The 27,072-nt window shown below is 53.2% G+C and overlaps 1 protein-coding gene across 1 annotated transcript in view; it reads right to left on the bottom strand.

Annotated features, from left to right (window-relative positions):
- The window catches only part of LOC128843746 (diacylglycerol kinase delta-like), a 166,552-nt gene extending 139,764 nt beyond the window's left edge, over positions 1-26,788 (bottom strand). Inside the window, exons 1-2 of the mRNA XM_054040836.1 lie at positions 26,668-26,788; positions 25,572-25,847 (exon numbers count right to left, since the gene is read on the bottom strand). Coding sequence (XP_053896811.1) covers positions 25,572-25,769 — 198 coding nt within the window. The 5' untranslated portion in view covers positions 25,770-25,847; positions 26,668-26,788. The remainder of the gene's footprint in view (positions 1-25,571; positions 25,848-26,667) is intronic.
- Between the last annotated feature and the right edge of the window lie 284 nt (positions 26,789-27,072).

The raw sequence follows: 27,072 nt of genomic DNA, 5'->3' as shown, positions 1-27,072 counted from the left end.
TGGTGCCTGGAGCCGGCCCTGTGTAGTGGGGCAGGGTTCTCATTAACCCTTTTGGCTCATGGGGCCTGGCACGCCCCGTCACAGCCCATTACAAGTGGGAAACTGAGGCCCAGGGAGGCTATGTGACTTGCCCAGGATCATACAGGAAGACTGTGGCAGAGCAGGGAATACAGGATGTGGCTGATTGAGAAGAGAGTGATACAGATTTTGCACCAGCTGTGGATCTGGCCCATTGACATCAACCGCTGATTGGCCAGTTGAGGAGCTGCGCTATTTTCTATAACACAGGGACACTAGATCTGCTGGGGACCAGGGTCTCCCTTTAGAGTGTTCCAGCAATGCTCCCATTGAAACCAGCTCCCCTTTAGTGTGGTTGATTGCCATATTACTGCTGAATGCAGAGACCCCTGATGCAATTTCTTACTGGAATGGAGATAATCCTTCATTTGAGGTTTGTGCAGTGGGACCCCTGCCCTGTCCACACTGTGCTTCCAGACGCTCAGGCATTCTTGCCATTATGCACTTAGTCATTGGCCACTCTTATTACACTTGTTCTTGAAATGGCGCTTTCACTGCAAGCCCTTCATTTGCAGAGCCTCTCAACTTTCTTATACAATTACCTTCCAGGTTGGAGCCTCGCGGATGTGGGAATGTTCTTTGTTTGACCGATTTTAGTTATTTTTCACAGTACACTTTCATTGTGCAGTTATTGTTCAGTGGTGAGATGGTGACATCAGAAGCACTTTGGCCAATCTGTATGCAGCTGCCTTTAGCTTAGTTGCAATATACAGTCCTACTGGTGAAGTGACATTCAAGGGTTTACGTTCCACTCACTGGGATGACCTCCCATGTGTGAGATCTAGTCCCTTGGTGGTACCATATATTCCATCAAGGAACTAGATCTCAAAAACAATTTTTTTTCACGTGAAATTCCAAAACCACCCACTTTTCCCCATAAAATCAGAGGAGTAAGAGGGGAACAGACCTACTCTAACCATCCTGGCAGGGTTGTTCCATATAAGTCACTGTTTAGGCCCTCCCATGACCCATAACTATCCCCTCTTCCACCCAGGACCCCCAATACCGCCTTTTGTTTTCTGCCAAGAGTCCATATCCAGGATTCTGGGATATGGCTCGGCTCCCCGTTAGGGAGGGCTGGGATCTGGATTTGACAGCGGGTGGGCAGCTCGTGGCTCACTAAGATCCAGCTTTGTTCAGGTTCAGAAGTGAGAGCATGGAGGAGACTCGTGTTAACTCAATAAGCCATTAATAACGCATGGGGCTTTTAAGGTTTGCCACCAAAGTCAGGATTTACATCTAGTCAATAGAAATGTGATTGTTTCGCAGGTAAAAATACATCAAGTCTTTGCACAGGGACTGGAAGTGGCCCGATTTCCTGGGTGGGACTGATAAGTCAATCGCTGCAGCTGTTCACGTTATTACTAATTACCAACAATCCTTGATGCTCTGTATCGCTGTAGCCCTTGGGAGCCCCAGGCACAGACTAGGCCCCATTGTGCTGGGTGCTGTACACACGGAACAGAACCAGTTCCTACCCCAAAGAGCTGACAGTTGTTAGCAGGCTCTCTTTTCTACCAGGAGGCCAAGAAACACTTTATTTTTGGTCTCCTCCAGAGTTACCCCCCAGAAAGCAGCTTTCTGCCCCCTGGAGTCAGGGCTGCATTCAACCCACTAGAACATCTGTCACTGTGATGGGCAGGTGTCACTCCCGATCCTCCCAGAATTACCTACATTCCACACATAGCTGTGGTCGCCTCACTTCGACTGTCAAAATGATTCCTGGCCAGAACAGCAGCTCCTGAGTCCCAGACTGACCCTTACATTACGTTTGCTACATGAAAGGTTATTGTGTGTCCTTTATTCCGGGGCTTTGTCACGCACTGCGTCCCAGAGGCAGGTCGAGAGGTTTGACCGTATTAGGCTACGGACCAGGCATGAGCATCATCCTTCCCTTTGTCTCTTGGGACTGCCTCACTATGCGTTTGCACAGCACCCAGCCCAACGCGGCCTGGATATCAGCTGGGACCTCTAGGTACTGTGGGAATACAGAAAAAACTAAGGGCTTGTCAGAATGGGGGAAAATGACCATATCTATCCTGCTCTGGCTATTCCGGGATAACTCACCATCAGGACACGCTATGCTGGAATAAAAGTGACTTTATTCTAGAACGGTTACTCCGCTTCCAAAGTTACTGCTAGTCCAGAACAGGGTGCCCACCTGAGGAGTTATGCTGGCATATCTATAGCTAAATAGTTCTTCCTCTGTAACTATGCAGGTCAATTTCCTCCTGCAGAGAAACCCTTAGCTCCAAGAAGCAAGATTACCACTCCCACACAAATCAGTCAAGCTCCTACTGCCTAATAAACCTTATTTACTACCAGCCTTCTTCCTCAGTCTTCACCTTCCCACTGCGTAATAAACTGCAGCCCAGCAAACCTTCCAGCAATACAATAAGCCCCATTACCGTAGGATAAGCCCTGCGGCTGCCTGCTAATTGCAATGTCCTGAGGTTATAACAAACCTTGGGACCACCAGACCCATCTCTTAGACCTCATTACTGCAAACCAACCTGCTTCACTGCGAGCTAAGCTGTGTGCCCACATGCCGGCCCCATCCTGCTGCTGCTGTGCATGAGAGCTGTGCCTCAGACTTTGATGGCAGCAGGATCAGGCCCCACAGCATTTCCTGGCAGTTGCCCGCTAGCATGAGATGGAGGCACTCCAGCCAAAGGTTCTTGGGTCCCCTGTGCCCTAGCAGCTCAGCTCCTCAGCACGCAGGGACGGGGTGTGATCCAGATCCAGCAGTGGGTGGGCAGCCTGTGGCTTGCTAAGATCTAGCTTTGTTCAGGTTAAGAGATGAGAGCAGGTAGAAGACTCGTGTCACATTCTGAGGAACCTGACGACAGCCCAGACCCCTCCCCCAACACTGTGACTCAAGGCAGCCCCAAATTGCCAGTGCTCTGGAGGAGCAGAGTGGGCACCAAATCCCCTCACCCCACCATGCCCCATCCACACCCACTCACTTGTAACACCACATGCACCCTGGGGAAGTTGTCAACAGAGGGGTTCAAACCTGGGGATCTAAAGCCACACCCTACCATTGCCAGAGCTAGAAGACCAGCTCTGACAGCCCAGGCTGCAAGAGGCTCCTTAACCTGGTACATGGCCCAACCACTGACAGAGCACCATACGGCATGCAAGTGGTGACACACAGACACCTGGCCTTACCCTATCCTGCACTACAAGGGGGCGCTTTGCCTAGCAGGGCTCGAAGTAGACCTGCCTGAATGCAAGCTCCGGGGGGCTCTTCTCTGCCCACTCTGCTCATCCCAGATATCTACAGGCATTTGCTGGCATTCAAGTAGCTGGCCAGGCCTCGTTGGGCTGGGCCTGGGGGAGATAGCCTCCGCCCCATGGAGCTCACCATCCACACAGGCAAAAGACCGACACAGGCTGGGAGAAAGGAAGGGTCACTGTCCCCCTTTAACAGGTGTGGAACAGAAGCCCAGAGAGGTTAAAGGTTTGTCTAGACTGGGCAGATGAGCCCTGGTTTATAACCACCCCATAGCACCCAGCGGTGTTTAAAATCCTGTGAGCTGGTTAAGCCCAGGCATCGAACATGACTGTCTCTGGCAACTCTAGATGCTCAGTGGCATTTAAAACCATGTTCATTGAAAGCCCACGCCCTATCCCAGTGCAGACGTGCCCCAAGGGCACATGGGCAGCCAGCGGCACAACCAGAAGTCACACCCAGATCCCAGTCTCCATCCACTGCCTCAGACCATCCGCCCTCGCTGGGGGCATGAACACCTGGGCATGGTGCTGGCTACCGAGGAGGGTGAATGGGGAAGGACGTTCTGTCCACGGAGGCCATGAAGTCAGTTCTGAAGCCCCACTGCCATGAGTATGGATCACAGCAGGGATCGAAAGCTGCCGCCCCAACTCCTGATTTACAATGCGGCACTGCTCTGAAAAGGGACCCGATAAGGTTCTGTGGGACCCTGTGTTCATTAGGTTGCACTGACTCCACAGTTCATGGGCTCAGGTTACAAGCTAGTTCTTCAGAATGTTTGGAAACTGTTTTCTCACTGTGTGTCTGCCTAGATTCTCATATTGCACTCCTGCCAGGCTCTCACAGCACTGAACACTGGGCCTGCAAACTCACTCTGCGACACAAGACCCAAGCTGGCTTCTTTCCATCTCACGAATTATCACCATAACAAAACTATGCAGCCCATATCCTGACCTCAGTGTCAGCTGTGCTGCCCCCCTGACCCCCGCCGGACTGCACAGGTGTCCCTGATTGGACTGATGCCCAAGAATGCATCGAACTCAGCTCCCTCCCTGTAGCCAGGCTGGCTCTGTAGGGCTCAGGAGCACTGCCTGATTTTTGTCACACACATTAGCAGACCTGAGTCTGATCACACGCAGGCAGCAAAGCTGTGGTCTAAGGAAGAGATAGTGTCTCCTTTGGGAATGAAAACGCGGCTTCGATTTTTGAAAAACAAGTGACTGCTGAGTTCAGGTACCCAACCGGAGCCCACTAAAATGGCCAGATTTTCAGAGGGCAAGTGCTCAGCAGGGTCTGAAAATCAGGTGTCTCGAGCTGGGTCCCCAGAGACAGGGGAGACCAAGCTCACAAGTCACAATGGCACCGAGAAGCAAGTAGGAGTCAGCCTAGGGAAATCTCAGGCTTATCCGTTTCCCATGCAGGCAGGTGCTGCCTGTGGGATCAGACTAACTGACCAATATTTCCCATCGGGATTCAGTTCCCCGTGAATAGGGTGACTACACAGGGCACCATGGATTGTAACATCCCTGCTAATGCAATGCCAACTCTCTCTGTACAACTTGTTTTGCCAAGCTCTACAATATGCACAAAATTTGGCAAACTGAGGCCTTGCAGGGGAAAGACAGCACGTCCCAGAGGTGTGTCAATATGAAACTGACCCAACGGGAGTGGAGCGTCGTCTAACTGGCCAGGCTACATAAGAAATCAATGAATGAAATCTTCCAAGCCCTGGCTGGTAGACAAGAGACTCCACAAACGTTTGGTCAGTGCAGCAACAAAAGCAAAACATCCCAGTGAGTTGTGTGGGGACATAAAAGCTGGATTAACTGGCTCATGAGGGCTCCAAATAACAAGGAACTTTTAATTGAGATTTTTCTACTTTTAGTTTAAAAAGCACTAAAGTACAATTTTATCTTTTTTTTCCTGAAGCTAATTTGGGAGTGATTGTTAAGAAGAGACTCACAAACAATGGGCCTCCTGGAGCAGGGAAATTGCAGGGCCCCGGAGTGCATGAGCATTTGGTAAATAATATGAAAGGCAGCAATAAGTAGGTGGGGCTGGGACGCAGTTTTCAAGCCATCAGCGATCCATTCATTCCAGCCAGAGGCACCTGAACATGGCAGCTGGCATTGTCACTTACCACAATGCCATTTCATTTTCTAAAGCACCACCCCAACAAAAGCAGCGCAGCATGATGTTCACGACCTGTTACAGGCCATAGAGGCAAAGAAAAAGAAATTATGTAGGTTACAAGTAGCATCTGTAGATGTAGCGTGGCAGCAGGAGGGGGGCGATGCAGGGAGCGGGTACACACTGGCCAGAGAAAATGATTAGCTGCAGGGATTGACAAAGATTCGGGAAAGGGGATTTGATGGTTCTGCAGCTGGAGGAAGAGTAGGAATCAAGGTACCAGGGAGCAGAGGTAGTTCTTGTATAGGAGGTCACATCAAAGAAGCAGAGAGGCTATTCTGGAAGGTAGAAGCAATCTGAAGGTGTGGGAGATGGGGGGGCAGAGAGAAGCCTGATGTTTATAGAGCACAAGGTGCAGGACCTGGAGGCTTCTGGAGAGAGCCAGGAATGGCTAAGAAGCCAGGGAAGGTCTAGTCTATTCCCCTCACAAGGATCTGAGCACCTTTTAGTGTGCAGTAAGTGACAGGACCAATGTCTGTGGCTCAGTCGCTCACTCACCCTCCCCTCACCGGGGAGACTGGGCCGGGGGTGTGTGTTTTGGTGGGGATGAGAGGAGGGGCAAAGTCACCAAAGTTTGGACAAACTGAAGTTGGGAGGGTTGAGGATGAGCAAAGTCCCTGGAGGATGGAAGTGCCAGCAGAACTGTTGGCAGGGGAACTACCCCAGCAACCAGCCAGGCCTGCCTCCAGGGGAAATTGCATCTGTGTAATCAAGAGCAGAGCCTCACTTCCCTAGGCCAGCCTGGTCACATTCAGTCAGTGAGCACTGTCCATCTAGGCCCACTCACCTAGGACTTGTCACCCGATACACCCCCACCAATCTGGGACCATCTCTCAGGTGCTGAATTGCAGGCTGGAGTCGCTGACCCGTTCCTTGTCTACACAACAGAACCTCCCTCTTTTGCACTAATGCCCAGCAGATCCCTTGAACTTCACAAGCGTGTCACAGACCCAACAATAAATTAAAGAGAGCTGAGCCAGAGCTGCTAAGTTCAGATCTGGATCAGAACCTCCCCAAGGGCTGGGCTAATGGATCCAGACTTTTAGCTCAAAAATAAAGCCAGGTTAATGTGACCTGGGATCAGGGCCGGCTCCAGGCACCAGCCCACCAAGCATGTGCTTGGGGCGGCCCCTGGAGGGGGGCGGCACAGCGGGGCGCTCCGGCCCGAGAGTGGGGCCGCGACTGGGCTCGCCGCCCTCCCCCCGGCGCTCCGGCCGGTCGGGGAGAGCGGCCCCGGCCAGGCTCGCTGCCCTCCCCACAGCGCTCTAGCCGGTCGGGGAGAGCGGGGTCCCGGCTGGGCGCGCCAGCCAGTCAGGGAGAGCAGAGAGCAGAGGCGGCCCCGCCGCCCTCCCCCCAGCACTCTGGCCACCGGGGAGAGCAGAGAGCCCCAGCCAGGCTCTCCGCCCTCCCCTGCTGTGTTGGGGGGAGGGGGGCGGCGCATGGCTTTTCTGCCTAGGGCGGCAAAAAAGCCAGAGCCGGCCCTGCCTTGGATGAGTCTTGTTCGCTTGTTTTAACTACTGAAGTTGAGTTTTAATTATTCACAATATTGTTCTAGCAAACGTACTGAAGAGGTGTGGATAGCTGACCCATTGGGAAAGGAGTGGGGGCAAAATGTCTCAGTCACTAGAGCCCTGAGACCACTGACCTCACCACGAGATGAGCACCACACGGAGCTGTGAAAGGCGCAGTCTAGCAGACGTGCTCTGCCTCAATGGGAAGGGCTGTGAGCCAATCACAGGCAAAAGAAATGACAGAGAGACTGAACTCCACCCTCGCCCATGAGGCTCCCAGTTCCCCATCCCTTTTAAGTGATCACACGACTCCTGAATGGAAGAACAGGTAAAGGACAAGCACTGTCCCATCAGAGCCCACGGCAGCCCCATCACACTCCAGGAATCACAAAAATTCTGCCTGGAAAGGCGAAGAATGCAGAAAGCCATAGGCAAGCCCAGGGCTGGCTCCAGGCACCAGCTTGCCAAGCAGGTGCTTGGGGCGGCCACTCCGGAGAGGTGCGGCACGTCCAGCTATTCGGCAGCAATTCGGTGGACGGTCCCTCACTCCCGCTCGGAGCGAAGGACCTCCCACCGAATTGTCGCCGCAGATCATGATCCATGGGCCATGTTCTCCGCTGGTCTAACCCCCAGCATTCAGTTAGCTACACAGATATGAACTGGCCCAGCAATCACCATCTCCTGCAGTGCCCACCTGGGCCCAGAACAGCCCTGCCCTCAGATACAATGGCTCTCAAAGCCAGGGCATTGGGTGGCTCTCTGCCATGAGGGCAGACACACTAAGTGATAAATGGGGGCTGGGAAATAGGCCACTCTGGGCTCTGCTCTTCCCCTCCTATTAAGCCAATTAACCTCCTGGCACATGAGCAGGGAGGCTCTGGCTTGCAAAGCAGCTCACTGCTTGGAGCATGGTCATCTGGAGAAAGGCAGGTGTGCAGCTCCCTTTTCTGGCTTCTCCTATTAAATGTCTGTTAATTAGCTATGTGCTCCAGCCTTGGGGGAACACCAGCAGCGCTGATTGGAGAGCACTTAATTGGACCCCCCACCTCACCCTGAGGATTTCTGATTAAAGGACAGCTAATTGGGTCACCTCTCCTCCTGCAAGGCACAGATGGGGGAGGTGCAGCAGCAGCAGCCCCACCAGGGCCAGGCCACAATTGGTCAGGAATGGGCTCATTAAGCAGAGGAAATCTCTAGTCACTGCACTGAACTATTAGCTATTATTAGCCAGCTCCCATTCCCCCCCAGTTCAGGAGGATGATGCCCAGTTCTTCCCCAGCCTCAGACCCTGCTTTGTCCTTCTTCCCCCCAAATCCTGCCACGTGCTGCATCATGCAGGGATTGGCACTCATGCCCTTTGATGCTCCTTCATGGTGGAGAAAAATAGGCCAAAAAGGGGGTTTGCTTTGCTTGTTTTTTAAAAAAGGATCTTCTTGGGTTTTTACGTTAAAAATTCCAGTCTTGTCTGCCCTGGAAGGCTCTATGGTCTCAGCCACACTGGCACCGGTCAAAAAGTCTCCCATTGCCCTCGTGCAACAGCTCCCACGGCAGGGACTGGAGACCACCTGCCACTGGTGTCATCCCACTGTCAGCTAACCCTGGGTAGGAGCACACTGTGATTATCACCTGGGCCCGTCTCAGCCAGGAGCGGAGTTGGAGGTGATTAGAGAGGTCAGAGATAAAGGTAGACTGAGTAATATGGTAGCTGAGCAGGGAAGGGACTGGCAGGCAGCTAGTGTAAAACTCTTCAGTTTGTCTATCCCAGCAACTATTGAACACTTTGGAGAAAGAAAGCTTCTGTTAAAGAGTCAAGACCCTTCATTTCAGCCATGAAGGTTCAGATCCAGAGGTCTGATAGCAAAACCAGGAAAGGCCAGACCATTCTTGATATTTCTAAAAGTAAAAAACAAGACAACCCCCACCCCCCATTCTGGCAGGCCCTTTTTATTCAACATAAGGAAGCAGCAAAAGTGCACATGGCCCATTTAGAAACAAATCCTTAACAGGTCACCTCGGCCATTCTTTGGAATGCAGGCCCCAAATTAAACAGTTATAGTCTAGCCTAGGAATGTTCTCTAGGGAAGTCAGAAAGCAGACAGACACATTCGATTCAAAGCCAACCGTCTGTTATACAGCATCACCGACTCTCATGATGTTATCCTGCATCTCACAATAGTTGCTATTTTTCTTAAAGCCCCAGCTCCTGGAGTCATGGGACAACACTGGAATCTCAGCTATCATTAAAAAAGTAAGTGCCCAGCCTCCCCAGTACAGAAAAGCTTAAAAACATCACCTGAGTGCAGCCTAAAGGCTGACATACCAGCCAGCGAAGAATCAGAACCTGAAGTTGTTAGTTTATTAAGAATCTCCAGAGTTTTGAAGTTGGCCATGCTGCCTTGAGAACTTTAACAAAGGTTCTTGTCATAGAGCATGCTCTGGGGTGGGAGGCAGCCCACCCAGTGTTCTGCCTGCTGGCCTTCTTTGTTGGGACGGGACTTAGTATCCCACTGCTAGCATCACAAAGCCCTATCATCAGCGCCTGCATGAGGCTGGCCTCAGCAGCACAGCCATGGGTCTCCTGACCAAGCTGTCTCTGCTCCTCTAGGGGCCTCTGCACCAGCCTTCCTGTAACTTGAGAGGTTCTACATGTAGTTCTCACCTGCCCTTTCCTGCCTCCCCACCTGTTCTCAGTCAGCCCATTTATATGGCCCAGGTGCCAATTAACCCCAATTGGTCAGCTGGCCACTCACAGTTGCACTGGGGCCAGTCACCCAGTGACAGCTCTGTTTTGGTGGGACCTACATAAAAAACTCTCTTCTGACCCCTTGTGCCCCTTCTGTTCTAAGCTGTAGTAGGGAGCTAAAATCCACCCTTCGCCAGAGCACCAGCTGACATCACCAACAATGTCCATGCACAAGGAAGCAAACAATGGACCTGCTCTGGCAGCCTCTCCAAGCCCTGAATTCTCAGGCACTCAGTGGAAGCTCCCGGACACGGCACCTGCAGGGCCAGATTCCAAAGGCACGATAGTGAGCAGCATTTCAGCCACTGCCCAGGCCTCACACTAGTGGCTGGAACACATTAGCACTGCCCCTTGGCTCTGGCCCTCCAGTGATGCCAACAGCCATGCCCCTGGGAAGCCCAGGAGAGCAGACAGCAGAAACAGCTAGCGAAGGAAATTACAGCCTTTCCCAGGCTCCGTTCCTCTGGCTACTGCGTGCAGTGGAGGGAGCGAACGTCAGAGCCCTGCCTTTTAAAAGTGTTATGAGTTTGTGTGTGCATAGTACTGCCCTGTACTGGACAGAACTGCCCGACTGTATGTCATAGACCCTCTGCTCCTGCTAAGAGCTAATAATCCCTAGCTCTTGTACGGCACTGCCCATCAGGAGGTCTCAATGCACTTTACAATGCAGGGCAGCATCACGATGCCCATCTTACAGATGGGGAAAGTGAGGCACAGGAAAGTGGTCTGACTTGCCCAAAGTCATCCAGTAGGCCAGTAGTAGAGCTGGGAACTGCTGTGAACTCCTAAATCCCAGTCCAGTGCTCTATCCACTAGGCCCCATTGGCTCCCCTTTAGCAGAACTCCCCCTCTCTGTGCCCAACTGTGCATGCTTTATGGGGAGGCAGGGACAGGGGATTCTTCCTTGCTGACCCTGCGGCTGATCAGCCCCTGACACAGGAGCTCTGATCACCTCATCTTAGCCAGAGAGGAAACTGGAGCAGTCTCAGGCAGGAGCCCAGGCCCACCTGACAGGCAAAACCCCTCTGGGGTCCTAGCCCCGGCAGGCTCCAGGGGTGGAGCCGGGTAATGCATGCTCTACCGAGGGGTGGCAACAGTGCTAAGCTGTCCTGGCTGCTCCAGATCAGCCCCGGCAGCAGAGGAGCAAAGGGAATGTGCTAAACCAGTGCAGCAGCCACAACCTGCCCCATGACGGACCCCACGCCGGGGGACCATGAGCCTGGCATGCCGCTGGGCTGAATTCAGGAGGGTTGCAAATGAATGCGTTCAGGGGCTGGGAGGACAGGCGAGACCCTCCTCACCCCCTGGAGGGAGAGTATGGAATCTGGGGCACAGAACAGAGTGGCTGAGAGACAGCATTCAGAGGAATTCCACAGGAGAGAACGCGGAGTCCCTATGGCCAAGGAAGGGAACAAAACAAAACCCCCGTTGCACATGTTTTCCCCAAGCTAATATAACCAACCCCACCTGGGCCGACACCGGGATTTGAACCAGGGAACTTAGGCATTAAGAGCACAATCCACTGCTGCTTGAGCAAAAGGCCCAAGCCACCTACCTAGCACCTGCAGCTGACTCATTAACCTCTTAGGTGACCAGCCACTAGAGGGCGACAAAGGCTCCTGGGCTAATGCAGATGACACAAACATTATTGACATGGCTGACATGCTAGCCAGAGCAATTTGCCTTGATAAGGGTCTCTAGGAAGGCAAGAGCTGCCACGGAAGAACAGCTCAATGAGCTGATGCAGTCTGGCATAACCAGCGCCAAGCACTAGAAGTTGTCAAACTCCCTTGATACACCATATTGTTTATTCGTATCTCATGGGAGGAAATTTCTTCCTGCTCATGCCCTGTAGCAAGGAAAGTCCTTGTGTTCTAGAGGTGTCCTGCAGGCACTGGGCACCCCCTTGGTTCACTCTACTTCCCTGTAAGCCAACCGCCCTCCCCTCCCCCCTTTGATCTCCGCTTGCAGAGGCAATAAAGTCATTATTGTTTCAAATTCATGCATTCTTTATTAATTCGTCACACAAATGGGGGGATAACTGCCAAGGTAACCCGGGAGGGGTGGAGGAGGAGGGAAGCACAGGGGTGGGGTTGTAGGGGGACCCCCTAGAATGGCATGCAGCTCATCATAGAAGCAGCATGTCTGGGGCTCTGACCTGGAGCGGCCATTTGCCTCTCTGGTTCTTTGGTAGGCTTAAGTTTCACATGACACTGCTGCGGGTCCCTGTTATAATCTCCTTGGAGATTTTTTCAAATATTCCAACACTTCATCTTTTGGAACGGAGTTCAGATAGCACGGATTCGCTTCCAGATACAGCGATCAGATGCAGTACTTCCTGTTTGGTCCATGCTGGAGCAATTCTGAGCTCTACATGGTCACCTGTGCTGATCAGCTTGCCACGCTGGCCAAACAGGATGAAATTCAAAAGTTCGCGGGGCTTTTCCTGTCTACCTGGCCAGTACATCTGAGTTGAGAGTGCTGTCCAGAGTGGTCACAATGGAGCACTCTGGGATAGCTCCCGGAGGCCAATTCCGTTGAATTGCGTCCACACTACCCCAAATTTGATCCAGCAGGGTCGATTTCAGCGCTAATCCCCTCCTTGGGGACAAGTACAGAAACTGATTTTAAGAGCCCTTTAAGTCGACAAAAATGGCTTCGTCGTGTGGACGGGTGCAGGGTTAAATCGATCTAACGCTGCTAAATTCGACCTAAACTCGTAGTGTAGACCAGGACTGAGCTACATTACAGACCAACAGCATGCCCAGAGCCCTCCCGATACACCTCCCTGCCAGCACCCTGGCTGAGATCTTCCTTGCACAAGCAGCAACCACTGCTCGAGATCAGATGACCCAGTAACAACCCAGTCCCCTGTCTTCTCAGCCCCACATACAACTCCAGCCCACCACTCAGTTCCAGGTGCTATTCCAAGCCCTCCTGCTGCCTTACTGACCGGGAGATGACAACTATTCTCCTCCTCCACCCCCTCCCTTCCCCTTTCTGTGAGCTCCCAAGTCCTTTCCGCTCGCCCGCCAGTGATCCTACCAGCTGCCCTTTCCGATGCAGCAGCTCGTCCTTGGGCTGCCTCAGGAAAGCACAGCGCTGGCTGCAGCACTGATCGCCAGGAACTTGATGGGCTATGGAGAGGACCCCCTGCAGGAGCAGAGTGGGGAGCAGTGACCTAAGGCAGTGGGGAGGGAAGCTGGTAGCTGGGGGCCTTCATCAGGCCTGACAGCTGGTGAGCATCATCTTGGAGAGTGTGACAGATTAGCTTTCAAGCAGCAATATGCTGGATGGCTCCACCTGGGCTAATGCTTATTAAGGCCGGGCAGGCAGCCAGAGGGATGCTGCCGACCAGGCAGGCAGTATCCATTCCACGCCACTTCAGACACACGGGGCTTTTACTGATGCTGCTGGCTCCCACTCCCCCTGATCACGGAGAGTCAGGCCCCTGCTAGCAAAGGGAAGCCAAAGGAAGTCCCTGCTTCCCCCCAAGCCTCTGCTTTAGCGGCCCTGGCAGAAGGATGGTGAACAGATTTAAAGGACCCCATTGGCCAGGCCAATGCAGCCCTTTGACATTGTCCAAGTTCTGGTCCTTCATGCTCATCTACATCTGTTTCATCTCTCCACCACTCCCAGAAGGGGCTTCAGTCCACCGCCTGCTGCGGGATAACAGTGAGGCTGCTCGAATGGGAGACTAAGGAAGGGGTTAAGGAAAGATCTCTGCTTTCTATTAGAGCCTTTAACTTGTGGGCAAGCAAATCAGAGTAGGTTTCTCTCAGTGGCTTGCTCCATGTTTCCTGACTTGGGCTGCCAAGCACTAGATGAGAGCAGGTAGAAAGACATTAGCAGTGAGAGAAAGCATATGTGTGCTGCTCACACACCAGGACCTGAATTCTCAGCCAGTACTTTCAGCTCCGTGGGTCATTTTCCATCCTACTTGGATCCTGCCAGGGCTGGAGCTATTGATTTCACGATTCACAAATACCCCACAAAGGAGGCAGGTGTTCACTCTGCACCACCCCTGCTGACCTGGGACTCCTGGGAGGTTCAGAAACAGGCCAGGTTTACACTACAGAGCTTAGCAGTGTCAGGCAGGGATGTGAAGAGGTGTGATCTGACTGACAGGGGTGTGCCACACCACCCCTAGTGCAGACACAGTTACACGGGCAAAGCTGTATTTTCACCGGTGAAGCTTGTTTCACTCAGGGGACCAGAATAAGCTATGTCAGTATAAGCTGCATCCACACTAGAAATGCTTTGCTGGCGTAGTACACTGGTACAGCTACTCTGATAAAGCCCAGCTAGTGCAGACCTGGACACAGACATGACACAAGCTGGGTTACAACTAGCAGGGCAATGGTGACATTACAAGCCACAGGGGCATGTGAGAATCCTGTCGGAGGATGAGCCCAGTTTGGAGGCAGTTGGGTATTCAGAAGAGCTGGGAACTCACATGCTAAATGGCACCTCTTTACCTGCTTTACAAACATGCACACACACGCACACACATGTGCATTCACACCCACACACACGCCTTCACATTCACACTCTTGCTGTGCACACATTCGCACATGCACAGTCACACCTGGGCACACGCACACGTTCACAGGCTCACATACTCACACCCACCCGCACGCACACACTTCTTGTCTTCTTTTCGGTGCTGGTGCCAGACTGACAGCCCTGGCACCAGCACCGTGTCCTCTCCATGGCCAAAGAACCAGGGATAGCTGGAACAACAGCAGTGCAAGCTTCCCCGAGGCTGCCCCAATGGGCTCATGCTGTGATCTGTGAAATTTAATGGGCATGTGCCAGGGGACAATATGCTGGCAGCATGCCACCCCCAGGAGCATAGAAACTGCACACGCCACCCCCTGGGGCACAGAGTCTGCAGTGATAAAGGGGTCACAAATCTACGTAGGCAAACAGACAACACTGCACACAAAAGTACCTAGGCAGGCAGGCAGATGAGAAGTTTCCCTGTGAGTAAAGAGAGTGCATTTAAGGAGTCTGGGTAGCACCGTGGTCTGGAGTCGCAATAAAGTCCTAGGCCCTTCTGGTGAGTGGGCTGAAGACCTGAGTGCTCAGCCTCCAGGCTTGTCTGCACGCAGAGCTGCACTGGTTCTCCTCAACGGGTGATTTCAAACCGATTGAGTTAAACCGACACCAAAGGCCATGTGGACACTCACATTGGTTTAAACCAGGCTTATTCCAGGTGAGGTTAAGTCAATTAGGAACAGGGTTTAAGCTAAACCAGAGCAAGAGCACTCACACAGGGACTGGCACCGGTTTAAGTAAACTGGTTTAATACACCAGGTCAAACGTTTGTGTAGACGAGGCCTCTGATTCCCTGCAGTGGAACAGCATCTCTAGTCCTCAAGACAGAGACTGGGGGGAAGAGAAAGCTGCTTGAGGATTTGAGTTAAAGGCCTGGTTGGTTCCCATCTCCTACCTAATCTGCGATTAGAGTGACGCTCCCCATATCACTTAAGTGCTGGATCTTGGAGCAACTGCCTTTCCTCGCTTTGTGGGGAGTTGTTCCTAGTGCTAGATGCTGTGACTAAAGGTGAGATCTGGACTGGTTTCCTCCTTACCAGATACAATTTAATGCAAATTACAGTAGGTTGCTTTTCTGCTTGTTTTCACCTTAGAAATTCAGGTCTTGTCTGGCCTATTTGTGCTGGAGAACTCAAGGGTCAATGGGAGAATTCACAGAGCGATGACAAAGCTGATTAGTTGACAGGGGAAGTCATTTTTATGTTTTATTCACCCTGTTTATTTTTATGCACACAAATTTAACTCAAACACCCTACAACAGTTGAGACAAAAGCTCTCTTTGTGAAAGGTTCAACAGCTCTCCCTTTCCAGAGGGGCAGAGAGAGATCCCACTCTCTGCACTGGGTGCTCCCATGAGACTGCCACAAAGACGGGATATGATTAAACAAACCAGATCAAAGGAACCTTTCCTTTTCAACACCTTTCCCTCCCCTTCCCCATTTCAAGCTCTGTGCATGCACTGGAGAGGCAGCGAAGGGCACAGCTACCCACAGACAGGTGCGATTTCTTCCTTAGCCTCCTTTCGCGATTAAGAACCTGCCATGCTGCATTGTGCTTTGGGCTGGTCGGGGAGTGATTAGATCTGTCACACTGACACCTGTCTGCTGGAAAATGGACTGACCCTTAATGACACTGTAACCCACTTACCGCCCTGTTCGTCCAGGTACTATCGCACTTCTTTCCACTCATGCACAACCCCACACCCCTGAGCCCCTTCCTCTCGCTGGCTCTTAGTTCCTCCCCCCTGATAATCCTATCCTCCCCAAGAGAGTGCTGGCACACCTCAGACACTGAATCTGAGTCTTTAAATCAAACCTTGGTGTCTTTCTAAAGGCTCTGCTCCAACTCGAACCCCTCCCAGGGCAGCTGTTCGGCCGGTCAGGCTAGGTGTCAAATGGCCCATAACATTTCTGACTCTATTAGAGATGCTCCACACTCGGGATTTCCTTTGCCAAGGAAATGCCGGAATTTCCAAATCTGTCTCCAGCCCAAATCCCAGCGAAAAGTCAAAATCGCAAAATTTCCCAGGAAAGAAATTCCAGGAATGACCTGATGGCCCCATTTCACTTCAAAGCAGTTGATGCGCTTCGTCTCCACGTTATCGTCTGGGCTGTAACACAGGGATGTTCACACGCAGTGCTTCGACCTTATCCAAACCAAACAGGGCAACAATTTTGCTACAGAAATGTGGCTGAAATCGACCCAGTCCCACAAAAACGGTTCAATTTTGTGCAATCAGCATTTTCTGCCATAAACTCTTCCATCAGGAAATTTCCACCAGCTGTGGCATCGAGGCAGTGATTGGAATCTGTGTGGCCAGAGCCCTGGCCAGGGACACCAACACCTGCCAGGGATGGCCCAGGGCTACTTGATCCTTCCCCAGCGCTGGGGGATGGGCTAGGTCTAGATGACCTCTAAATGAGGGTCGGGGATGAGTGAGGCCAGGTTAACTCCCAGGGCAGGGGCAGTGAGGGCACAAGTGGGGCCGGGTTAATTCCTCCCTGCAGTGGCGCCAGTGGCTCCATGGAGCCAGGCCCATGCTCAGAAGGGGCCCCAGCCTGCTACGCTTGCATTGTGTCCCGAGAGCCCGCCAGCCCGCTGGCTCCCTGACGCCCATCACTTGTTCCTCCGACCGAGGGCTCCTCTCTGCCCCCTAGTCCCATCCCCCTCTCTGTTCGTCTCTGCCCCCTGGCTGGACCCCAGTGCACCTCCAGTTTCTGCTTTCCACCGCCTGTGTCCCCAGAGCTGAGCAGAAACCTGGCCAGTCTCAGCTAAGTGGGGAGGCAGAGGGTGACAGTGTGCCTGGGCCCCTCCAGACAAGTGCGTCTTGAAGCAGGCCCTGACCTCGCTGATCGTGCCACTCCCAAGGGGCTGGAGCGATTCCTGGGCCTCGGGACCAGCTCTGGCTGCGCTGCTAGCTCAGCCTCCCAGCAGGGCCAATGAGTGGGCCAGGAGGCAGGGAGTGGGGAGTGGGTCTCTGGGGGGCTCCGGGGTGCTGCTGGGCTGTGAGGTTGCAGGGAAGTTGTGTGTGTTGCGACACTAGGGAGTTGGCATTTGTGTGTGGTCCTGGGCAGTTGTGGTGGGGCTATGGAGGGGGGCGCTGGGCAAGGGTGGTGCTGTGCAAGGTGCTGGGCATTTGTGGGGGGGGGGGCGCTGGGCATAGTGGGTCCAGGGGGGCTCTGGCCATAGGGAATCAGGGGGTGATTCTCTGATGTCCCAGGTAAGGGGCGGGTGAGTTGAGTTCTGGCAGTCTCCCTCCACCCTGTCAGCAGAGCTTAAACACTTGCTGATCGCCCATGGGAACCCCCACACACACCCGGTCCAGGCAGGGTCTGTGGGGTGGTCCCCCTCAGCCATCCCTAGGACAGCATGACTCCCTGGCCTCAGAACAAAGAGTGTGGCATTTGCAGTGACATGGCCACCCCACCAGCAGGGGACGCTGCCACCAGCACTGCTTTCTCCCCGAGCTCCACCAGCCTGGTGAGGAGCAGGGCAGGGGCAAGGCTGCCAGTCCTGACGCTGCTGCAAATCCCAGATATCCTCTGCTTGGGGGTGACAATGCCACCTACTCCGGCCACCCAATTAGCAGGGCTGGCCTGAAGGAAAGAGCCGACGCCCCCTGCGGATGTGGCACTGAAGGCAAGGGGGGGTCGTGACCACAGGGTGGGGGTTCAGTGGCACATCTACTTTACAAGAGGGACGTGAGCAGGCACCAGATAAATAAGGCAGCTCATCAAGGAAGCAAATGCAGAGAGAGTGCTGTGAACAGCTCCACAGGGCCGCTTGCCAGAGACAGACCCTGCCCGCCCACCTGTGCCAGCAGCAGAACATTCTGTCTTCAGCCCCTGGCACGGCTGGTGCCCACGCTCCCTGAGGGGCAGGGGGCAGTGCTCAATTTTTTCTTGTCCTCCCCCGCTCAGCCATGCTGGAGAGAGAGCCAATCCATGTGGCCTGCAGGACGCCATTGGGAACTGAGTCCTCTGCTCACATGTTCCAGACCCAGACTTCCCTAGGATGGGCTTTTAGGGGTGTCACCTGGGAGAGTCCTGGCTTGGGCCCATTTCTGCCTCTGAGCAAGACTGCTCCTCTGCTCCCACCCCACCTGGCCTCCTCTTCTGCTCTCCGGAAAGACAAATGGCTGGAAAGGTCCCATGCAGGCTCCATGGGGCATCCGCTGCCCCAAGCCTCTCCCAGCTACTTTGGGACAGGAAGGCGTTTAGCTTCCCAGTTTGTTATCCTCAATTTACAATGGGGGATGGAGAAGGGAAGTGACTTGTCCAAAGCCGAGCACAGTGAGTCATTATCAGAGCCCAGGAGTTCTGCTTCCTAGGACCCTGCTCTAACCACTAGAACACACTCCCTCCCTCAGCTGAGCTGTTTCTTGTCAAAGGAGTCTTTACAGCTTGGAATTGACACAAGGGTCAGCTCAGGTTATTAACAAGCAGCTTCCTCTGCCTGGGTCTCAGCTGGAGAGCTCCCCACACGCCAGACGCCAGCCCCTATCCTCACAGCAAGGAACATGTCACTCTAGGCACGGTGCCTCATGCACAGCCAGCCATCCAGCTCCGACGCCCCAGCCCATTTCTGCTCAATAAGTGCCGGGGGAGGACTAGAAACTCTCCATGCACTCAGCCTGGCTTGAGGTCTCCAATTCAGTGTTACACGGTGTAGCTTTCATTCACTTCTCATACTCCCCCGGCTTGGCGAGGGTTGGACCAGGAACTGAAGCTCCGAAACTCCCGGATCTCACAGTGCTCACCGCAGGATGGACTGGAAGTCTCAGGAGAGCCTGTTTTCAGATCCCAGCTCAGCAAACCCAACAGCCTTTAGATTTAGCATCCAAGCTTTTAGCTGCTCCTCTGAATTGAACCTCAAACTCTTTGAGGTTCATCCTTCACTGCTAATAAGCAACAATATCTGCCTTTGCAACAGAACCATGGAATTTATAGAGGGAAGAGGTAGATAATGATTGTTTTATAGATGGGGAAACTGAGGCATGATTTACACAACTTCACACAGCAAGTCAGTGACAGGGGTAGAACCCAGGAATCCTGAATCCCTGTCACCTGCTCCAATCACTAGACAACACTTCCGTCCAGAGCTGGGACTAAAACCCAGGTCACCTTGACTCCCTTGGCCCATGCTCTAACCACAAGACAATGCCTCCTTGATCTACTTCCTACTTCCTCTTGCTGATGCAGGATTGCTCCCTGCAGCCACTAGCCCGACAGCCTTCTGGTCCATCCCTCCAACTCAGACACATGCTGTGATGGCACTGTCATTCCAGCTGCAACAAAGGGGTTATACAGGAATGCCCCGGGCATAGGGGGAGTCCTGAGAAGGGAAGAGCCATTGCCACCTCCCACAGGAGCCCATGGTGCAGAGAGCACATCACAGGAGGGAGGGGATGGTTGGAGTTTTCCTGGATCTCCGGCTGCCGGGGCTGCCGGCAGCCATCACACTGCACTGACCCACGCCAGGGCTCAACCCAGCCCCCCAGGAGCAGCACACAGGCGAGGTGCAAAGGCCCCCACTCCCTGCACTGAGCCCAGCTTAGGGATAGTGGATTCGGGCCCAAGACTTCACAGAAAGCAGCTGCCAGAGGGAAAAGCGCTGCCGCCTACTGAAACCAGGTACATTCAATCCCAAGGAGAGCCACAGTGGGGCCTGGAACCAAGTTGCTCTCCTTGCTGGGACCCTTCCAGCCCCCAGCCACAGCTTGATTTGGGCAAAGGCCAAGCCATCCCTGCTCTGCATCACTGCGGGATGCCATCTGCAGCTCCCAGAACACAGCAGTGCGCTCTCATTAATACACCCGGAGCCACAGGGCCCAGCATGCAATGCTTCGCCCGCTGGCATGCAGCAATGCATGCTGGGATCTGCAGTCGCCCCAGTCCATAGCTACAATCGGCAAGTGGCCAACGTGGCCCTTGAACAGGCCTGGGGCGGATGCCCCTGAGTTACCTCCACACTCCGCTGATTCTCTAGGGCTTCTGGCAGGTGACTCTGTCTCTCCCTGCATAAGGATGCCACCCAGATTAGCAGAGATTCCCAGCCTGTCCTGGCAGCATCAGAGCTAGACACATGGCAGCATGCCAGGGAGATCCATCAGGAACTTCCTTCGTGCAGGCATCAGCAAACATCAAATGATCAGACCAGCCATCAGGCAAAGTTAGGGCCAACCCACCAGTGTGCTTGCCCTGCATGGGAATTCCAAGTGAACAGCAGCCAATGCCAGCTCCAGTCCCCTGTCCTTCCCTTCCCAGCCAGGGCATTGGGAGTCATGGGTTCACCACCACAGTGATGCTTGCTCATTCCCATCCCATTCATGGCTGCCCAACTGGAACTTTCCCTCTGCCCCTCCGTCTCACTAGGATGCCCTGTAGGGAGTTTGTCCTGCTTGTCAGCAAATGAAACCTTTTTTTTCCCAGCCTGATTGATATTGTTTAGCCTTTTCACCCATGGAACATTCCAGAATTAATGCCATCACAGCTCCCTGCACTGAGGTAAACGACTGCACTAGAGCAGGATAGTGGGGGCCCCCAGGGGGCAGGGCAGCGGGGAATTGGGGGATCTCCAAGGGGTGGACCAGCGGAGAATCGGGGGGGCCTTAAGGGGCAGGGCAGTGGGGAATCAGGACAGTAGTGTTCAGTCCTGAGCCCCACATCACCAGGAGGATACTGAGGAACTATAGGGAGCGGGGGGGAAGGAGCAACCAAAACAGCCCGAGAGCAGGACTGACTGAGTTAGGAGGAAAGATTTGAAGACCTAAAGAGGTGCAGCGTGGTGCAGCAGGAGACACACACAGCCTGCAGCATGGGGAGGACAGTTCAACGGGGATGCAGTTCTTAAACACAGCATTTAGACTGAGCATCAGGAAAAGCCCCTAGGGCAGAAAGCTCCTGGGCTGAGGAACAGCATCCCAAGGTATAACTAGACTGGACAGAGCCCTGGAGAAGAGTCTGGAGGAGCATGCCTGCACTGTTCCGGCGGGCTCAGGGCAGACGAATACAGTTTTCCATCATCAGTTTGTGTTATTCTAACTACTGTCAGCACCGTCCCATTACCTGGAGGGAAGGAGCCAGGAGATGCTTGTGTCTCCAGGGAGCCTGCTCTTTTCTCTACTTACTGGGACAGGGAAAAGCCCCGGGACAGATTCCTCCTCAACCAGCTGTGCAACTTCATTTATTCCCAAGCCATGTGGGGGCAAAATGCTCCTGTATCAGAGCTCTCCACCTCCTTTGCATAGGAGCAAACGACCACTTCCAGTGCAAGGCTGGGGGGAAGGGGAGGAAGTGGCCCCCACACAGCTCAAGGCTCGCTTAGTTCAGCGGTGCCCTCCACATGTTACTCAGTTATCGCTGAACCAAGTGCATCAGTGACATGTGTGAATCCCAGCCCGGCCAAGCAACATCATCATGCAATGAGCTTGTTTCATTGTGGGTGACTGCAGCAGTGACTCATCCTGGGAAATCGTGCATGGTAACACAATAGGCCTTGCTGCTGCTGTCACTGATTCCACAGCCCAGAGAGGCTCATTCAGAGCTTCTGAGACTCTGGCTGATCAAGGCTCAGTCCCTTTGAAAAACACTGCATAATGGAGGGCCTAGAAAGACCCTGCACACACACACACCCCAGCCAAAGACACACCCATTGCACATGGCTTCCCCGCCCCGGGGGCAATGGACAGACCCTGTACAAAACCCTCCCTTCTCAATCGCTTGCTGAACATTTTAACATTTGATCTGCTGTATTTTAGCTCCCCTGGTCCCAGCTATAGTCTCCTCACAGCCATAACCTGGCCCTTGTAGCCCATGCACTTCTATCTCCCAGCTATCCTCCACCACTCTTCCCACAGCACATTCCCTCCCCAGCAGCAATCATCTGGTACTTAGAGCAGCCACTGGCCTCGCCAGGACCTGGTGCCCCTCCAGGCAGTCTGGCCAGACTGCTGTGAAGCTGTGCCACCAGGTCTTATTTTCTTCTTTGTGATTAAATGCATTACTGGAGCTGCCATACCACAGTATCGAGATGCGCCTCCCCCGCCCCAACGCATGGACCTGGACCTGTCCTCTAGCCCAAAGAGCTGGACTGAGCTACCCTCAAAGCTCAGCTGATGCCACTCCGGGTGAGCGGGCAGGTGGCGCAGATGAGCAACATGGTGTTCACTCGGGCAGAGCACTGCTACTAGAACCCAGCTCCTGACTCAGTAGCCCAGAACATCTGCCTGTTAGAGCACCAGACGAGCCTGCTCTGATCTTATCTAGTATATTAGATACCCCTGTTTCCTCCCACACTCAGGCAACAGAATCCCATTGAACGGCACAATCCTGCCTCACGGTTTAGTGCCCACACTGCCCACCCCATAGCGCAGAGAAGAGGGGCCACCTCACTCATGATGCCATGAGTTAGGAGGAAAGATTTGGGGGGGGGGCATTTTGCTCGCCCTCAATACATTTTCAGGTGGCAACACTACAGAATGTGGGTAGCATGGAGACAGTGCTGCCAGCTTCAGGATGAATGGCAGTCCTCAGGAACTTTATTAACAACTCATTCTAAGCTCCACATTTAGATTCTGTTTTTTTTTTTTTTAAACATACCAAGGCCAGATATGACAAGGTATTTCCCCGTGCGGCTCATATTAACGTCCCAAAAACAGGGGGACCTGTCATCTTTTTTACACAGGCATTATTGAAACCTTTCCCCGCAATGCTGGAATTGCAAACACAAGGGCTCTGTGCTAGGGACAGGGAACCAGAGAGTGAAACTGACTAGAAACAAATTGGAAACTGACCCTGCTAGTTTCAGGACTTCTCCACAGGAGGGATTTTTTGCAGAGATGTAGCTATACCAATGCAAATCTCCAGTGTAGATGCGCCACATTAGCATGAAGCAACCTTCCTTTTTTTGATTTTTCTTCTGACATATTCTGTGGCTTCCACATTATGATTTTAGTTAATTTGATGTAAAACGAGTTTCTCTATTTACTTAAATGGAGTCACTCCAGATTTACACTGATGTATCAGAGCAGAATCTGACCTTATATGCACATGCAAGAAAAGAAGATAAATCTTAAATGCTATTAGACATAAACAAGACAATATGTGCTGCTTCAATGAGCACTTTTCCAGGCCGACCTTCCTGATATCCACCATGTTTGTTTTCCCCTTTGCAGCACTTCTGGGCATGGCTTGGTTTTCATTTCTCATCTGCCAATTTGCAATGAGCGGTGCTGCCAACAACACATTTTAATAAGAATTGAGGAGCTACCATTTCAGAGCAAACCAAAGGTCCATGGAGCCGAGGCTCTGTCTCCACTGCCAAATGCTTTGGAGGACAGAGTACAATCTAGTACACCGCACTGTGCAGAGCTATACCTTAGGGACAATTCCTTCCTGACCCCTTAGCTGGTAATCGGTTTATGCCCTGCAGCATGAAATTTGGTAGTTCTCGTCATTTTTACCCTTCCCCAGTTTAACTGCAGATGTTGTTTTGACTTATACAAACATCTAAATCTTTTTCAGTAACAATCATTGTCTCTGGGTGCTGCCTGGAGATGGATTTCAAAGAACATTTATCAGTTAATTTTTAAATGGCTGATAATTGATTTTTTCTCTATTGTTTCTAAGATCTTCTTAAAAAAATAAAATAAAACGTCTCTCACTAATTGGTTTATTTTTGCCATTTGTCCAACATGGACTCTTTCGGTCTCACCTGTGTTCCAAACAGAGCTAACTACTTTTCTTGCTACCCTCACTATTTATACCGCAGCATCACCAGACCACTGACTGTGCTGCAAAGGCAGCAGGGGGAACTCACAACACTGTTGTAGGTCCTATCAAAAAGGCATTTATTGCTATTCTGTTCCCCAAGCTCTCACTGAATCCCAGGCAACAACAACCAAAGGCCAGTATGTAAAATCTGGAAGGCTTTTCTCATCAGATGAGATCAGGACAAGTTAGGGTGACCAGACAGCAAGTGTGAAAAATCAGGACGGGGGTACGGGGGTAATAGGAGCCTATATAAGAAAAAAAAACCCAAATCAGGACTGTCTCTATAAAATTGGGACATCTGGTCACCCTAGGACAAGTTTATGGGGAATTTAATTGAGGGGCTAAAGTATCTAAGAGGCTGCCCATAGGGGATCCAACATGGCCTATGTACTATGAGCCCCCAGAGCCACAAGAGGTTAGATTATGTATGTATGGTTGGGATCTCCAGGCATCACAACAACACAAATTAATAAGAATACAGAACATGTTTACATATCCTTGCTTACAATTTCTGCCCCAGGTATATCTATTTATCTGTCCCCATATGTGCACACCTCTATCTCTCTGTCTAGGTGAGGGACCTAATTCTCCTTTTGGGACTTAAAGTTTTAGCTAGGAGGAGCAATGACCTGATTGAATCACAGACCTCTGCTCTTTGGGGAGCCAATCAAACCCCCAGATTCTCACGCCCCTAAATCATGTGGGTGTTGAAATCCAAACCCAGATCTCATTTTTCCAAATGTCCGTATCTTTGCACTGAGCTGAAACGAAACTTGGGAGCCAAATACCCACAGACAATTTAGTGCCCAATACCAGATGCTTCAGGGGACCTCGCACCTTCCTCTGAAGGGAACAGCTCTTGGGTCTCTAAAGCTGGGGTGGGATCTGAGTTCCATTTCACCCTTTCCCAACACATGGATGTAGAGGGGCTGATCCTGAACACCCTGACACCAGTTTTATACCTGCCTAAGCCCACTGGCCTCCTGATTCACGCAGCTGTGAGAAGGGAATCAGCCCCCATCTCTAGCCTGGCTTCCTGGAGGCAATGTTCCACCCCACTCCAGATCCACAGCAGCAGGCTGCCCTTGTGTTGTTCTGGCATCACTCTGCTCCTGTATCCACAGGGAGGCACCTGTCGCCATCTGGACCTGGGTGCAGACTGGGCCCAGCTGCAGCTCCCTTCGCTGCTTCCCCAGGGTCCGGCCCCGGCAGAGCATTCCTGTCCCGTGTTACACAAGAGCTGTTGTTCACACAAACACGTGATGGGCCACATCCTCGGCTGGTGTTCATCAGGCAGCTGTGCTGACTGCAAGAGAGTTGCCCCGACTCCCGCCAGCCAAGGAGCTGATAAACCCGGCCGTCACCTCACGCCCTGGCCACTGCGGTTCCCCCCACCCTGAGGTCTCACCACATACATCCTGGTCATTGCCCCACCACAGCACAGACACGCAGCCCCCACCAATGGGCCCCAGCTCCCTTACCTTGCTTCTCATCTGCCCCGATGTAGACACCTTCCTGATGAGCTTGTGAGAGCTGCCCTCCTGCTCGCCCTCACTGTCAGAGGACTCCTCGCCAGCTCCTTCAGGGGAGGCTGGGGCCAGCTTGTCCGAGTCCAGGGAAGACACCGACTCCCTGGCCTTCCTGAAAAACAAGTCCCCAGGGGCCAGTTTCTCGGCCATCTCCAGAGCGTCTCACTGAGGCGTACGACTGAGGTGCAGATCCCAGATGGGCTCAGGGCTCTTCCACTTCCTATGACCCTTTAAAAAAGGACAAGATGACATGCTCTGTGAGAGACCCAGCACATTCCCCCAGTTCGCAGAGCTCCCCTGCCACCGAAGATCCCCCTTTCATGTCCCCATGGGACATTCAGATCACGGGGGGAGGGACGGGCACACGGAGGTTTGTAACTGGATGCTCTGGGGAGATTCTAGTTTTAAATGTGGGCACTTCCTCGCCTCTGAAATTCACCCTCGATGTCAAAATACAAACCAGCTGCTTTGCTGTCAAACTTTTTTCCCCCCTCCAAACTCTTCCTCTTTTTTCACCCTCTGATCACAACAATTGTGCAAAGCCCAGCTTCCTTCTCGGGCTGCTTTTTATTTCATACTGCTGCCTGCAGGGCTTGCTGGGTGCAGTCCCAGCCAGGGCATCTCACCCGTTGGCAGTAAACAAGAACACTCTGTCCTACCCTCGGGGGACCCCCAGCAAATCCCCCACCCTGTCAGCCCCAAATGCACCCCTCCACTCACCTGCCCCGACTACTGTGTTTGCTGGGGGGGGCGAGGGAGATTGTCACTGAAAAGCCTCTCTTCCCCAGCAGCCAAGGAGGCAGGTGATGAAGCCCAAGAAGAGGAGGCTGGGGCTGTCTCTGCCACGGACAGGGCCCACTAGCTGGAGGAGGCACCGTGCCCCAAACAGGTGGTTGGGTTTATGGACTGGTCCCTGCCCGCTGGGGTGGGAATATACCAATGCAAAGAGCCGCGCCACGGCCAGGACAGGTGGAGCTCCGAGCGCCCCCCAGGGCGGAGAGGTCCCTCCCATGCCAGGCAGCCCCATCCCGGCTGGGGAGGCACCTACCTGCAGCCCCCCGCGTTCGTACGCCGCCGCTCGCCGGCTCCCGCAGTGAGCGCGTGTGATGAGCGCAGTCTCCGCGAACAAGAGAGAGGGTCACGGCGGGCTCTGCCCAGCCGGCACTAGCGAGCCCCGCAGGGGGCGGGCTGGGCTGCGGGGCTCACCCGCCGCATCGCTCAGCGGCCGGGCTCCCGAGGCTGGCGCCGCGTTCAGCTCACTGGCAGCCCAGCGATCTGTGGCACATGTTGCTTTTCTGCCTCCGCCCCCCGCGCTGCGCGCCTGTCAGTTCGGGCGCCCCGGCACTGCAGTCCCTGCCCCCCCTCCAGCTTCGCTCCCTGCCCTGCCTTGCCCGCTGCAGCCGCGGGGCTGCTCCCCTCTGGGCCTGATCCGCCCGCCCCTGGCACCAGCTGC

This window comes from Malaclemys terrapin, chromosome 9 (assembly GCF_027887155.1).
Source record: "Malaclemys terrapin pileata isolate rMalTer1 chromosome 9, rMalTer1.hap1, whole genome shotgun sequence".
NCBI lineage: Eukaryota > Metazoa > Chordata > Testudines > Emydidae > Malaclemys > Malaclemys terrapin.
This window is presented reverse-complemented; position numbering and strand designations above follow the sequence as displayed.